Below are 13,230 nucleotides of genomic sequence, written 5' to 3'. Positions count from 1 at the left end.
GGGGGGGGAGGGTGGTAGAGAGGGAACGAACAAGTTGCGAGGGGCGCGTTGGGCGGAAGAGGAAGGCGACAGTCAGGCGGATTCCCAGCCTCTTTTTGTCTCGGCTGTCGTCTCCTCGGGGATCTGGCATGGCAACGGTGGCTGGGGTCACGTGGGCTGTTGGCGTTGCACTTGCTCTTACATAATGGAAATTGATTCCTGAAAAGTCAGGCCTCCTGAATTAGGTCATGTGATGACTGGACAGGTGACTGTATCCCGCGGAATCGGGAGAATAAATATCCGGGGCTAGTCCCGAAATGGGAAGCACTGCCACAATGAGCTGCAGCTCAACGCGTCCTGAACTAACCCAATGGGCGGCTGTATCGGTGCGCCGAAACGGGAGGGCCAGACTCCCCGAACTTTAACTGTACTTCCTGCGCTAGATTAAAGGCTGTAACTGTAGCCGTGGTCAATCGAGTCTCTACTCCTTTTTGGAGAACTGCATGCAGATGATTACGGTTGTTTCCGATCCTAAGTTTGTGTTTGCTGTTTGTGAGCTATCTATATCCCCGCTCCTGGATCCTAGCCTTATCAATTAATTAATTGATGTTGGAGCCAGCTTGCTTCTGACCGTGGCCTCTTGCCAGGCCCATTTTCGTCTGTGCAACCATTTCTCTCGGCATGATCCAGTTTTTGACGTGAATTGACAGCTCCGGGTTTTCCCCCCAGAGCATGAGAAATGTCAAGGTCAGCGACTCCAGCGCTTCCTCTGCACAATGCGCACGTACAAAGACCAAAATCTGCGTCACCAGTGCCCTCAACGCTGCGCAATCACACCTCTTCGGTAAGTCGCGATCAAAATTAGTTTCGAGCTGCTGCTTTGAGTCTCTGTGGTCAGGTGCTGACCGATTGTTCTAGTCTATCACCTCTGCCTACTCCCTTCTCGAGCCACAAGAGGTCGCTGAGCGCCTGAATACCTCCCTCACCCATGGCCTCTCTCCGGCTGAGGCTGAAGTCCGATTGTTGCGAGATGGGCCCAATGAGCTCCCGCACGAGGACCCGGAGCCATTGTGGCTGCGGTTCTTGAAACAGTTCAAGGAAACACTGATCTTGCTTTTATTGGCGTCTGCGGGGATCTCCTTTTTCATGGGCAATTACGACGATGCCATAAGCATTACTCTTGCCGTGACCATTGTGGTCACAGTAGGATTTGTCCAGGAATACCGGTCCGAAAAGTCGCTCGAAGCGTTAAACCGCCTCGTTCCTCATTATGCACATTTGATTCGCGATGTCCCTACCGAGAATGGCAAAGATTACAAGACGCCCAGGAGCGCAGCTGCAGTCAACGACTATGAGATGCAGGAATTGAAACCAGGTAACCTGACCCCCGTTTCAGCTGCTCTCAAAGCCTCGACCACGGTGCCGGCAGGCCAACTGGTACCGGGTGACTTGGTGCTGTTTTCTACGGGTGACCGGATTCCGGCCGATATTCGGATTACTGCTGCCACAGATTTGTCCATCGACGAATCGAACTTGACGGGAGAGAATGAGCCTGTCGTGAAGTACGCAGATGCCCTCCGGGGCGTCGCCGCCGCTGCGAAAAAGGAGATCACTCCTCCCGACTCACCGCTCTATGAGACTTCGGCAGCGGGCACAGTCGGAGCAGATGTCCGTTTGAATGAGCAGCACAACATCGCCTTCATGGGGACCTTGGTGCGTTCCGGATATGGGCAGGGCATTGTAATTGCTACCGGCCAAAATACGGAGTTTGGTAGCATCTCCGCCTCGCTACAGGAGATTGAGAGCCCTCGAACTCCTCTCCAGCTCTCCATGGATCGACTAGGCCAGGAGCTGAGCTATGTCTCATTTGGGGTAATCGGCTTAATCGTCATCATTGGGCTCTTACAAGGGCGGAAGATCCTGGAGATGTTCACAATTGGCGTGTCCCTGGCGGTGGCTGCTATCCCAGAGGGTCTCCCCATCATCGTCACTGTTACTCTCGCCCTGGGTGTCCTCCGCATGGCGAAGAGAGGTGCCATCATGAGGAGACTCCCGAGTGTCGAGACTTTGGGCTCAGTCAATGTGGTGTGCAGTGATAAGACTGGCACGCTAACGATGAATCACATGACGGTCACCAAGATGTGGCATTTCGACTGTCCCGAGCCGTTCGAAGTCCATACCGACAGTGCATCACTGACCCCCAGTCCTGCTGCGCGTAGAATTCTCCGGGTGGGCAACATTGCGAACAATGCACGGCTGTCGCGACTTCACGCCAACTCTCCTGCGAGCGCCTCCTCTGCCGCTGTGCTGTCCTCGACGGTTGATAGCTCCTCAGAGTCGATCAAAAGCAGATGGGTTGGCCAACCCACCGACGTTGCCATCCTTGACCTCCTGGATGCCTTTGGAGAGGACGACGTTCGGGATCGGATCAGTGCTCGCGTCGCAGAAACCCCGTTCAGTTCGGAGAGGAAGTGGATGGGTGTCATCATCGGCGGAGGCGCGTCGGGCGACAGCGATATGGCCTACATCAAAGGTGCTTTGGAACAGGTTCTCATCCGGTGTGACACTTACCTGACCAAAGACGGTCGCGAGGTGATTCTGGACGAGCCCAGACGGAAGGCTGCCAGACAGGCGGCCGAGCAAATGGCATCGGAAGGACTCCGGGTCCTAGCATTTGCTAGCGGACCAGTAAGAGAATCAGGTAGGAGTCATCGGAGAGTAGGGAGTCGAAGTGCTACGTCTTCTCCGCAGCTAGGTCAGGCTGAGGATGACAGCCGATTTAGTGGTCTCGTTTTCGCTGGGTTAGTTGGCATGAACGACCCTCCACGAAAGGACGTTCACAAGTCCATCCGTCGGCTCATGGCTGGCGGAGTGAAGGTGATCATGATCACGGGTGATGCGGAATCCACGGCGGTTGCAATTGCGAGAAAACTGGGCATGCCTATCAACGACTCTCCGGGAGGGCATGCTGTCCTGCGAGGAGATCAGATTGATCACATGAGCACGAGTGAGCTTGCGGAGGCGATCTCGACGACTACCATCTTTGCCCGCACCAGTCCAGAGCACAAGATGAAGATTGTGCGTGCTCTCCAGTCGCGTGGAGACGTTGTAGCCATGACTGGAGATGGCGTCAACGATGCTCCTGCTTTGAAGAAAGCGGATATTGGAATCTCCATGGGCAAGCTAGGCACAGATGTTGCGAAAGAGGCCGCCGACATGATCTTGACGGATGACGACTTCTCGACGATCCTGAGAGCGATCGAGCAGGGGAAAGGCATTTTCTACAACATTCAGAACTTCATCACTTTCCAGCTTAGCACCAGTGTGGCAGCTCTGAGCCTGGTCCTGCTGAGCACGATTCTCGGATTCAAGAATCCGCTCAATGCAATGCAAATTTTGTGGATCAGTAGGTGATCACCGAGTGGGGTTTCATTTTATAAACATGTTGACTAACTGTCACCAACAGACATCCTCATGGACGGTCCGCCGGCGCAATCCCTGGGTGTCGAGCCTGTCGATCCGTCCGTCATGACCCGACCACCGCGGTCGAAGACAGCTCGGGTCCTCACCAAACCGCTCATCAAGCGGGTGCTGACGTCCGCGCTAATCATCATGCTCGGCACGTTGCTTGTCTACGTCCACGAAATGGGTGATGTTGACGACGTGGACAACCCCGGCAAGCGCTCGCGCATCGTCACCGCTCACGACACGACCATGACATTCACCTGCTTCGTGCTCTTCGACATGTTCAACGCCCTGACATGCCGCAGCGAGGGCAAGTCCGTCCTGCGCGGCGAACTGCCGCTGTTCGGAAATAAGATGTTCAACTACGCTGTGCTGGGCTCCCTGATGGGCCAGGCATGCGTCATCTACCTGCCCTTCCTGCAGCGCATCTTCCAAACCGAGGCCCTCGGCGCGGGGGACCTGTTCAAACTCGTGTGCATTTCCAGCATGGTCTTTTGGGTCGACGAGGGGAGGAAGTATCTCAATGCACTTAAGCGACGACGGGGAGTTGGCGCGGGTTACAGTGCCAATGTTTGAGTTGGTTTTTCTGTTCTTTCTCGTTTGTTTGTTATGACATAGACGAACTACCTCTTTGGCTGTCTGTTGAGTATTGCGTTTGCCTATGCCCATGCTTTTGCTTTTTGCCTGTATGTCTCTGTCTGTATGCTGTGCTTCCAAAAGAATTCCCCTGTGTCTGTCTGTATCGTATCTGTATCCGTATCTGCGTCTCGTTTTGTTTTGTTTTGTTTCTCCGTTTTCTTTGGATATATTTTTTTTTGTTTCTTCTCTCTGGCTGGATATCTCCGAGTGACTGACTTACTGACTGATTACCCACCCTTCTTTTCCAAGGGTCCGCGCTTTCTGGCTTATTCTATAAACTTTCTGCTATTAACTAACAAACATATACCATTATTCCCCTCATCGTCATTAATCAACCATCCTTATCATTATCAATCATATTCATTTTATTTGTCATCTCATTACCTGTCCTTTTTTCTCCCCTTGATCTTGATTGGATATCTCTTGCTTGCCGTTCTGTGCTGTCCGTGCTTTACTTAGTTCCGTGCTTTATCTGAAGCATAGATAGACAAAAAGCACAAGACAGCAAGCATAGGAATACGAATAGGATAAGAAGATAGGATTATAGGAATAGATAGGATAATAAGACGATAGATAGGATAGGATAAGAGGATCGACCGGGTGGACCTATGGAACTGTGGACCTACCCTCTACGGAGTAATACTCTGTAGATTCTAAGAGAGGGATAATCGCATGCTGTGGGGGTGCCACAGCACGCGCTATTAAATAATAGACCACGCGACTATACCATACTTACTTTATTTGTTTGTTCTATCTATTATTTAGATTATTAGATTCCTATCTATGAATGAAACGAATGAATTAGAATTAGAATACCAGGGTTCCTCTTTTTTTGGTCTATCTCTTTTTTTTTTCTGGATGGTGACGATCAGGAAAACTATACTCTGTACTGTGCGCGAAGGAAGGGATCAAATTAAATTAATCTGAAGGTATCATCATCGCTTTCTTTCTTTCCCTGTCTATGTACATAAACATGTAGACATACATACATTACATACCGTGTGTATGTAAATAAAATGAAATGCAAGAAAGACAAAAAAAAAACAAGCAAACCAACAAGAAAGCAAGCAAAACCATATCCGTGTCACGACCACCCACGTTTTGAAAAATTGAGCCCGTAGACAGACATGCAACACGATCATCCCGTGAAAAGATTACAGCTCTAAAAAGGCAGGAAAAAGGGGGTAAAAAGGTACAGATTGGAAAGAAACAGTCCCACACCAGGCTAGATCAAATCGGAGAAGATGGGTATGCGATAGAGGCGAGGATAACAAGGCTAACGGGAGGTAGAAGAGGGGAAGAGGTCGGGTTAAAGGAGATAAGGAGGAGGAAGGAGGAGGAAGGAGGAAATAGTGGTCATAAGGTAGTGCTGGCCGAGTCATCAGGGACGTGAAAAAGGGGGGGAAACAGTGCCATCCAGCTAAGTCAAGCCACAGAAAGTCCCTGCCCAGAAAGACAAATGAAAACGAATAAAACGCCATGCAAGAAAAATAGTCGAAACAAGAGCCAGCCTATGCTGTCTTCTCTTCGTCCACTACGGCTTTGCCTTCGCCGGCCGAGCGATGTTCGGCCACCGCTCGCGGCGTTGATTGCATTTCAGCCGGTTGGCCGTGGCTTTCGTCGTCGTCTTCACTGTGCTTGCTGGCTCCTTCTGGAGTATGGCCCTCCAGCATCTCACTGTGCGCTCCAATGCCATACCGATCCGCGTGGGGGATCTCGTGGCCGTCTTCCAGTTGGGCCGTCTTCTGCGGCGTCCAGGCCAGGTAATCTCTCCGGACTTCCACGTAATCGTACGCGAACTCGCCTAGCTGGTCATCGTCCATACCCAGTAGTTCGGCTTCTTCAGATGCCCTCAGCTTCAAGCCGGGGGTCAAGTTGATGACGTACGCAATGATCGCAGACATCACGAAAGCATAACCGCAGGTAGCGACGACGTAGGCAATTTGGATGTATAATTGACGGTAGTTGTGGATGAGCCATCCGCCCACCTTCGTTCCTGTGGTCGGATTCTCCGCACCGACGTTGACACCATCGAGGCCGACAATAGCGTCCGTACCGAAAAAGGCGTTGAAAATCAGCCCGATAATTCCGGCAACACCGTGCTCAGCAAACACATCCATCGAGTCGTCAATCCGAATCCAATATTTCACTGTGAAACGAGTCAATTAGTCGAATCTCCTCATCCTCCTCGTTCGAGGTAGCCATACCTTTAGTAGCATAGTTGCACACGACTCCCGTAACAACCCCCAGCACAACGCTCCCCCAAGGGGTGATAAAACCAGACGCCGGCGTTGCAGCCACCAGACCAGAGATCGTGCCCGAACACCAACCGACCATCGACCACTTTCTTGCCAATCGCCAGTCGAGGAGCACCCATGCAATGGCCGCGAAACTAGCAGCCAAGTTCGAGTTCCAGCACGCCATGGTCGCGCGCAGATTGGCACCGAAGGCGGAGCCACCGTTGAAACCCAACCATCCGAACCACAGGAAGACCGTACCCAACAGGATCAGCGACACGTTGTGCGGGCGGAAGTTCAGCATCATTCGCTCCTGGCGACGACCCAGGACCATTGAATACGCGAGAGCCGACAGACCGGAGCCGATCTCGACAGGGCCACCTCCAGCATAGTCCATGACCCCGTATTTGTATCCCCAGCCATTGACGTTCCAGGCCCAGCAGGCCAGAGGACAGTAGACTATCGTCGCCCAGATGAAGGTGAACACCATCGCGGGTAAGAGACGGCCTCGTTCGGCAACGGCACCCATAACAATCGCAGCGGTGACAGCGCAGAATTGCATCTGAGAATGGTCAGGCGAGGAAAGTGCAGGAATCGGGGGGAAAGAGGAAAATACCTGATAGAAGGAATAGAGCAATCCTGGGACAAGAGGGGAACCGGGGCTGGGGGCACCTAGGGTATTCATCAGGCCGAAATAATGCAGATCTCCAATAAATCCATTTGTTGCAGTTGGCGAGAAGGCCAGGGAATAACCCCAGAAGTACCACTGAAAAATAACGACCGACATGGAGCCCATACATGCCCAAATCATGCTCAGGGCGGATTTTCGGCGGGCCAGACCGGAGTAGAGGAACCCTAGACCAGGAACCATGACCAGCACCATGGCAGAGGCCACAATGATGTAGGCCTGGTCACCGGACTGATACCATTTGTTCAGATTCTCCGTGTCTATGTCAAGTCAGCTATTTTTGCTTCCTCGCTACGAGGCATCTCATTGCTTCACATACGTGAATTACCCCCGAGTTCTGGGTTGGTTGATAGGGCGTAATTGGAGGGAGCACCCGTCCAATTGTACGAGGCATAATCAGGCGCATACGGCGCCGTGCCAGCAAATGACGACATGGCTGAGAATGATTCAGTGTTGCTTCTTCTTCTTTTTCTTCTTCCTCTTTTTTCTTTTTTTTTCCGAGTGAAGCTTCTGGGCACGTGAGAGAGCGAGAGAAAGAGGACGGGAAAAAATTAGCGTGAAGTACCGGTACTATGCAAAAACAAGGGTATCACAATAAAAACTAATATGGCACATGAATTGAACTGCAGCAAAGCAAAAACGGAGGCACCTTTCAATCACGTCTCCAGGAGTCTGGAGAGGATGACTGTCAGGAACCAGTTGGAGGTCGGAGCAATGGAATGGCCTGTGGAGGCTGTAGGAGAGTATATATTCTGGAAAGGCCTGGGGTGGGTCGGAGCGATACGGGAGAGCCGTGAGGACGCGCGGAATCAATGGTTGACGCTACTGATTTGCGTTTGCAATGGGAACGAGTCAAGGAAGTCTGCAGAGATAGACAAGACCCTCCGGAGTCCACCAGCTAAGCCCGACCGAAACGAAGGCGCAACGGGCGGCAAACCACCGTCGAAAGGGCGCCTCGATCGAGTGGGGATCTGGAGCCGCGACTAGGGACCATCCACGCCGGGATTCGAGACACCAGCGGATGTCCGAGAACCAGGACAATTGAATTGAATTGGCTCACGCGACTAGTTGCAACTTGTCGGGGAGAGGAGAAGAAAGAAATGTCGAAGAAGAGAACTGTGTTCGTTCCCAGTAGCACAATTACCTATGGGAAGGGGGAGAAAACCACAACCGCGAAAAAAAGGGGAAAAAAGAAAGGGAAAAAAAAAAGGAACTCCCGATTAAACCAGCCGAATCTGGTCCGAGATTACTGGTCGGGCACAAATTACCCGGAGCCTGAAGGGAGAGCGAAGATTGACTGGAAACTAAGCTGATAAGAAAACGGGGGGCCTCACGCCGGGGAGAGTAAGTAGCGTGTGGGACACGAGATGCCGAGGAGACCAAAGAGAAAGAGATAGGCCAGGGACGGCAGATGGCAGCATGCACGTCAGGTAGATGGACTGCATGAATCAGTCCATCGTCCGCGTGAGACTGGACGAGCGAGAGAGAAACGGGTTAGGAAATTGCCAGCCTTGGAAGACCAGCAGAAACGGCAGCACGAGGGAGCATCATCGGCCGTCACTGTCAACATCATCACGAACCAGAGCCGTGAACGCAGCCGGCCGCGGGTTCTCGGGCGTGGCAAAGACCTGAACTTTTTTTTTAGTTTCTTGCTTCAGGTCGGAGCAGGATCGGACGGAGGAGCCGTCTAGTAGTGCGTCGATCCAGGGCTCCGACTTCAGAAAAACTCAAAAAAAGTGTTAGCGTCACCGCCTTCCGGAGCCGCCAAGACCGGCCGCCATCTCTGTTTTCGTTCACCAGGGAAACCGCGGAAAGCAGAAATTCAACAGGCACCAGTAAGGACTCATCGGAGACACGAAATATAACAATCAGGAATATAAGATGCCAGCAACGCCATGTTTTGTCAACGATTGCTCCTGAACGATTGCTCCTGAACGATTGCTCCTGAACGATTGCTCCTTTGGGGAACTACCCCGTTTCCGTGGATGGAAATCATGGAGGGAACTCAAGCCACGCCGCTGGACGGGGAAAACAATTCCAGGAAACAGGCAGAAACGAAAAGGTGCAAAACTTGGACTGGAAGGAAATCTTGCTGTAACCATCTTGCAGCACCGTCGAGAGATTCAGAGAGCATGCCCAGTGGGAGACCATGAACAATCATGCCGCGTCCCAAGGCTGTGTGATAGTCATCTCTGCGGAGAGCTTCGATCACCTAGGTGGTTTCTCGATCCTCACGCTCTCAAAGAGCTGGCGGGCGTCAGAGCCTTTACATATCTTGCAGGAATTCTCTCTGCGGACTGCTATCAGTGCTTGATCCTACACAATGCTACACCCTTATCCTGGTCGCTATCTCTCTCTCTCTCTCTCTCAGTCTCATTATCTCGAGGACAGCTGTGCCATATGGTTATCTCTGCGTTCAGCAGCAGTTTCATTTCCAGATCGCTATGGCGGCCACCTGGCTGCTGGACATGGCCGGACGCAGTAGCAATTGGATGAAAGCTGTTGTCCACAGAACCCGCCCATTGGCTGTAGATAAAACCCCTGTCGCCACCCTGGTCCGGTGGGGCTCCCTGCAGCCTTAGCTTCGAGGCGCGACCGCCGCATCGGGTATGGCGCCTCTGTCAACCGTGTTTCAGGGTCGCATGGCCATTGGCCGCAGATAAGGGTCTTTTGGGGCCTTCTGATTGGCCGGAGGAAGAGGGATTATTCACACGGCTGCGAAATGTCTTGTGCCTGCTGATAAGGCAACGCAGGATCCAATGCTTCCCCAGAGCCGGCTCTCCAGGTTCCTTCCTCCATCCGGAGTTGACGAGAAGATCCTTCGGGCGTTTCAGGGACGATATCGGCAACTGCGAGGCAGCTCTAAGGCAACTCCCTATCTAGGAAGGACTATACATTATCCTTTTTTGTGAAGTTCGTCCGGACACCCGATGGATGGAGAATAACAGTGAACTCTCACCTGGCGTACGACAGGCTGCAGAATGCAATGTCCTGCAATACTCGTACACTCTCCGTAGGATCCATGGATGGAATCGATGAAGATGCTGCAGATACGGTGATAACCTCACCTGACCAATCAGGGAGCAGATAATTCTGCTTTCCAGATACGGAACCTACCAATGACAACCTTATTCGGGCGAGTACAAGACCTCAGGCATGTTCCAATTCAATGATCCCTCTGGTTACACCACGTCATGTCCGCAAACGTCGTTCAGTGCCTGAGGCACTGCACCTGCAGACACCTGACAGGCGTGGTACAAGGTATCAAATCTGGAGTATTACAGAGCACAAAGATCCAACCCAAAACGAACATCATCAGATCGGACTACAATGCACTCGAGATCAGGATCAACGCAGTATTGAGCTGGTCGAGATATGGTATGTATGAAAGGTCTGACTGCCAGCATGTAGTCGTATTTTTGTGCTTTGTTTTCGATTACACAGTACTTGGGCAGTACCTATCTCCCTGCCGACTTACTTCCACCGCAGCTTCAAATAGATAAAGTGCCCTGTTAAAGGTGCATCGCGAGAATCCTTAATGCCTCCTTCGTCGCCCTGCTCAAATTGTCCACTATCCGAGCCTCTTCTTCCGTCTCCACGTTATCAAAGCTGGTTTGCGATGGCCTCTCGCTTCTTAATCCCTTGAGGATATACGGAGAGAATGCAGCCACAAGGTTACCGACGACTGCTTTCGCATAGGCTTCGCTGATGGCTTCTGCATCGGCAGGTCTCTCACCTTGTGGAAGAGTGTACACCGCTGGATGGACGACTGTCTTCTCAAAACACGCCTCCACCGCCCACTTGTCCTGACCGGTTCTAGTTCCAGAACCTGGGTCAGCTCGTCTCTGGACCATTCGTGGATCGGGGGATTGATGGAGGCGTCCGCTGCAGGCAACTGGCCCGAGTGGACCAGACTGGTGAGGGCGGACATCAGAGCTCTGACGACAGCTTCGAGCAGCGAGGGCGCAGACAAATGCTCCTCCGGGGCGGATTTCCCATTCCCGCAGAGCCAGGAACCTCAACAAATCCCCGCGGGCCATAGCAGCCGAACGCGCGAGACGGTTCGCTTTCCATTGCCTCAAGTCCTTCATCGGGTCTGCCGATGGGAGCTCATGCTCGAGGTAGTTGACGCTGGTCCATACAAATCCCACGTTGGCGAACTGGTTGGGCACGACGCGCTCGTAGAAGCTTCGAGGAGCCATCAACGGATACACCTGGATGGCGCCATTGACTCAGTTGGCCGTAGTGGTTGTGGACGGTTCGTGCCCGGCTAGAGAAATCGTTGATGGGGTGTCATCAAATAGGATGGAGGCGGTGGAATTGGCAGGGAGAGTGGACAGAAGCTTCACGAGGGGTGCGATCCTATCAGTCAGTATTTGCTACTCTACTCCGTACAATGACGCGGAACGCACGAATTTGCTCCCTGCGAGCAGCAGTAATCCACCACATTGACCGAAGTGGCTGGCAGCCATCAGCATGATGATGAAGTGTGGACATAACTCATCCATCTGCCCCGGTCTTCGACTTTATCACCAACTTACCATGCGACAGATCCGGAATCAAGTCCAGAGCAGGTTTGATCGCCTGTCGTTGCATACTGGAATTGGCATTGTAGTAGCCGCTTCCCCGCATAGCAATCTCATTCTTCCTGAGGGGATCAGGAGCAGCCATCATAATTGGAATTATATCTTTCTTTACAATACAGGTCAGCGAAGTCTCCAGCCTGTCCCAGATCAGACGAACATCAAGCAAGCAGGGACATGCAGAAGACATGTACAGTACAGTAGTACTGTACTCCGTACCAAGACCTGACTACACTGCTGACAAACTATTCTTCCAGAGTGCAGACATTAGCCTGTAGTGATTGAGTGATCACATGATTTATGTAATTGTTTAAGATCCATTGAATTGGAACGTCGTCTGCTGTCAGTTACGTAAGTTATCCAATCAACTTCCCTTCTCCAAATACGGATAGACTAGTACAGTGTACTAAATAAAGAAATATATGAAATCATTGATTGTTGTCCTATGACAGAAATCAGAGTAACCATGTTAATTAGATATAGTTACCTAGATAGCAAGGTGATTCTGTATTCTATTTTATCTATAAGCATGTTACAGACAGCTGCAGCTACCAGGTAGTGTAGTATTCTATAACCTAAAACAATTAACTAACTATGTATTTTCCTGGATTTTCCACCAAAAAAAAAGGACGAACAATAACAGCTAACTTGGTATCAACAGGGTATCAACAGGAGTATTCTTAACGTTGATTGACCACTGTACATAGTAGAGTAGTGCTGCTGCTGCAGTGGAATTATTATCCCGCTGATAAAGAGGTATTCTTATCCTTACCTATCCCCCACATTTAAATCCAAACAAGCAGGGGTTGTTTGTTCCCTTACGTTAGGTAAACTACTATACATACTTCTTACTGGCTGGGTAGGTAGTATAGATGTCTTCAAATTATTTACAGGATTGCAAGTCCTGTTATTCTTTATCCTTTATTTATTCTTTTCTTTATTTAGTGGTGGTATTATATTATCTCTTTATTTTTTTCCCCTTCTTTTTTTATAATATGATTACAGGCAGAAAGGGGAAAACGGAACAATAATAATGTTACTCGTAACGTATCTCTGCTTGCTTACGTCGATCGGGTTGGATGAACGAGTAGTGGAAGGAGATACGAGATTTCCACAGCTCCTGGAAAAGGAAAAAAAAATAGAAATGGAAATGGAAAGCACAATGGCAAATGGTTACGACAACGGCAATTGTCTTCGTCTCTGCGGAGACCAGTCCAACATATCCTGATATCACGCATATAGAAACGTTCCTACAAGCCTTGCAGAGGTCTCGCTTCGCTTCGCTTGACTGAGAAAAAAAATCCTTGGTCTACATACATAATGGATGGAAGGGAAACTTTTGCTCCTGGGGGGCGTACCTACCTATAGTAGGTAGGTATGATTTTTTTTATTATCTACTTTCTAGGTGGGCTCCCTATATATTCTCCTTGCTATAGTTCTTGCTATATTATATCCCTTACCAGTATCTGTCTCCCTCACTGATGCGTAACCCTTATATAGCCTAATATAGAATTTCTTACTAATAGTGGATATAGTCCTTTTGCCATATATATCTTGCTAATAATAGGAGCTAATTACGCAGACCTCATGAACCCGGTGTATGTATTAGTGTAGGATGCTTATGTATGCTGCTTTTTCA

At 50.7% G+C, this 13,230-nt stretch overlaps 6 protein-coding genes across 6 annotated transcripts; 2 read left to right on the top strand and 4 right to left on the bottom strand.

Moving 5' to 3' along the window:
- Positions 1-718: 718 nt before the first annotated feature.
- VTN77DRAFT_1015 (uncharacterized protein) lies at positions 719-4,020 on the top strand (the record flags this gene model as incomplete). Its single annotated transcript, XM_069416701.1, has 3 exons — positions 719-823; positions 898-3,385; positions 3,446-4,020. 3 exons carry the CDS (start codon positions 719-721, stop codon positions 4,018-4,020), a joined length of 3,168 nt encoding a protein of 1,055 aa, XP_069273162.1.
- A 1,574-nt stretch (positions 4,021-5,594) lies between these two features.
- On the bottom strand, positions 5,595-7,442 carry VTN77DRAFT_1014 (uncharacterized protein; the record flags this gene model as incomplete). The annotated part of the gene is made up of 4 exons (XM_069416700.1): positions 5,595-6,232; positions 6,291-6,882; positions 6,937-7,268; positions 7,328-7,442. 4 exons carry the CDS (start codon positions 7,440-7,442, stop codon positions 5,595-5,597), a joined length of 1,677 nt encoding a protein of 558 aa, XP_069273161.1.
- Positions 7,443-9,157: 1,715 nt separating this feature from the next.
- VTN77DRAFT_1013 (uncharacterized protein) lies at positions 9,158-9,504 on the top strand (the record flags this gene model as incomplete). The annotated part of the gene is made up of 2 exons (XM_069416699.1): positions 9,158-9,227; positions 9,272-9,504. The coding sequence occupies 2 exons, from the start codon at positions 9,158-9,160 to the stop codon at positions 9,502-9,504; spliced, it is 303 nt and encodes a 100-aa protein (XP_069273160.1).
- Positions 9,505-9,629: 125 nt separating this feature from the next.
- On the bottom strand, positions 9,630-10,032 carry VTN77DRAFT_1012 (uncharacterized protein; the record flags this gene model as incomplete). The annotated part of the gene is made up of 2 exons (XM_069416698.1): positions 9,630-9,870; positions 9,968-10,032. The coding sequence occupies 2 exons, from the start codon at positions 10,030-10,032 to the stop codon at positions 9,630-9,632; spliced, it is 306 nt and encodes a 101-aa protein (XP_069273159.1).
- A 488-nt stretch (positions 10,033-10,520) lies between these two features.
- VTN77DRAFT_1011 (uncharacterized protein) lies at positions 10,521-11,210 on the bottom strand (the record flags this gene model as incomplete). Its single annotated transcript, XM_069416697.1, has 1 exon — positions 10,521-11,210. The coding sequence occupies one exon, from the start codon at positions 11,208-11,210 to the stop codon at positions 10,521-10,523; it is 690 nt and encodes a 229-aa protein (XP_069273158.1).
- Positions 11,211-11,240: 30 nt separating this feature from the next.
- VTN77DRAFT_1010 (uncharacterized protein) lies at positions 11,241-11,679 on the bottom strand (the record flags this gene model as incomplete). Its single annotated transcript, XM_069416696.1, has 3 exons — positions 11,241-11,370; positions 11,421-11,469; positions 11,550-11,679. 3 exons carry the CDS (start codon positions 11,677-11,679, stop codon positions 11,241-11,243), a joined length of 309 nt encoding a protein of 102 aa, XP_069273157.1.
- Positions 11,680-13,230: the final 1,551 nt, after the last annotated feature.

Source organism: Rasamsonia byssochlamydoides (genome assembly GCF_041956645.1).
Source record: "Rasamsonia byssochlamydoides strain NRRL 3658 unplaced genomic scaffold VTN77scaffold_113, whole genome shotgun sequence".
In the NCBI taxonomy this organism is placed as follows: domain Eukaryota; kingdom Fungi; phylum Ascomycota; class Eurotiomycetes; order Eurotiales; family Trichocomaceae; genus Rasamsonia; species Rasamsonia byssochlamydoides.
The sequence above is the reverse complement of the archived record's forward strand: the minus strand, read 5'-3'. Positions and strand labels throughout refer to the sequence as shown.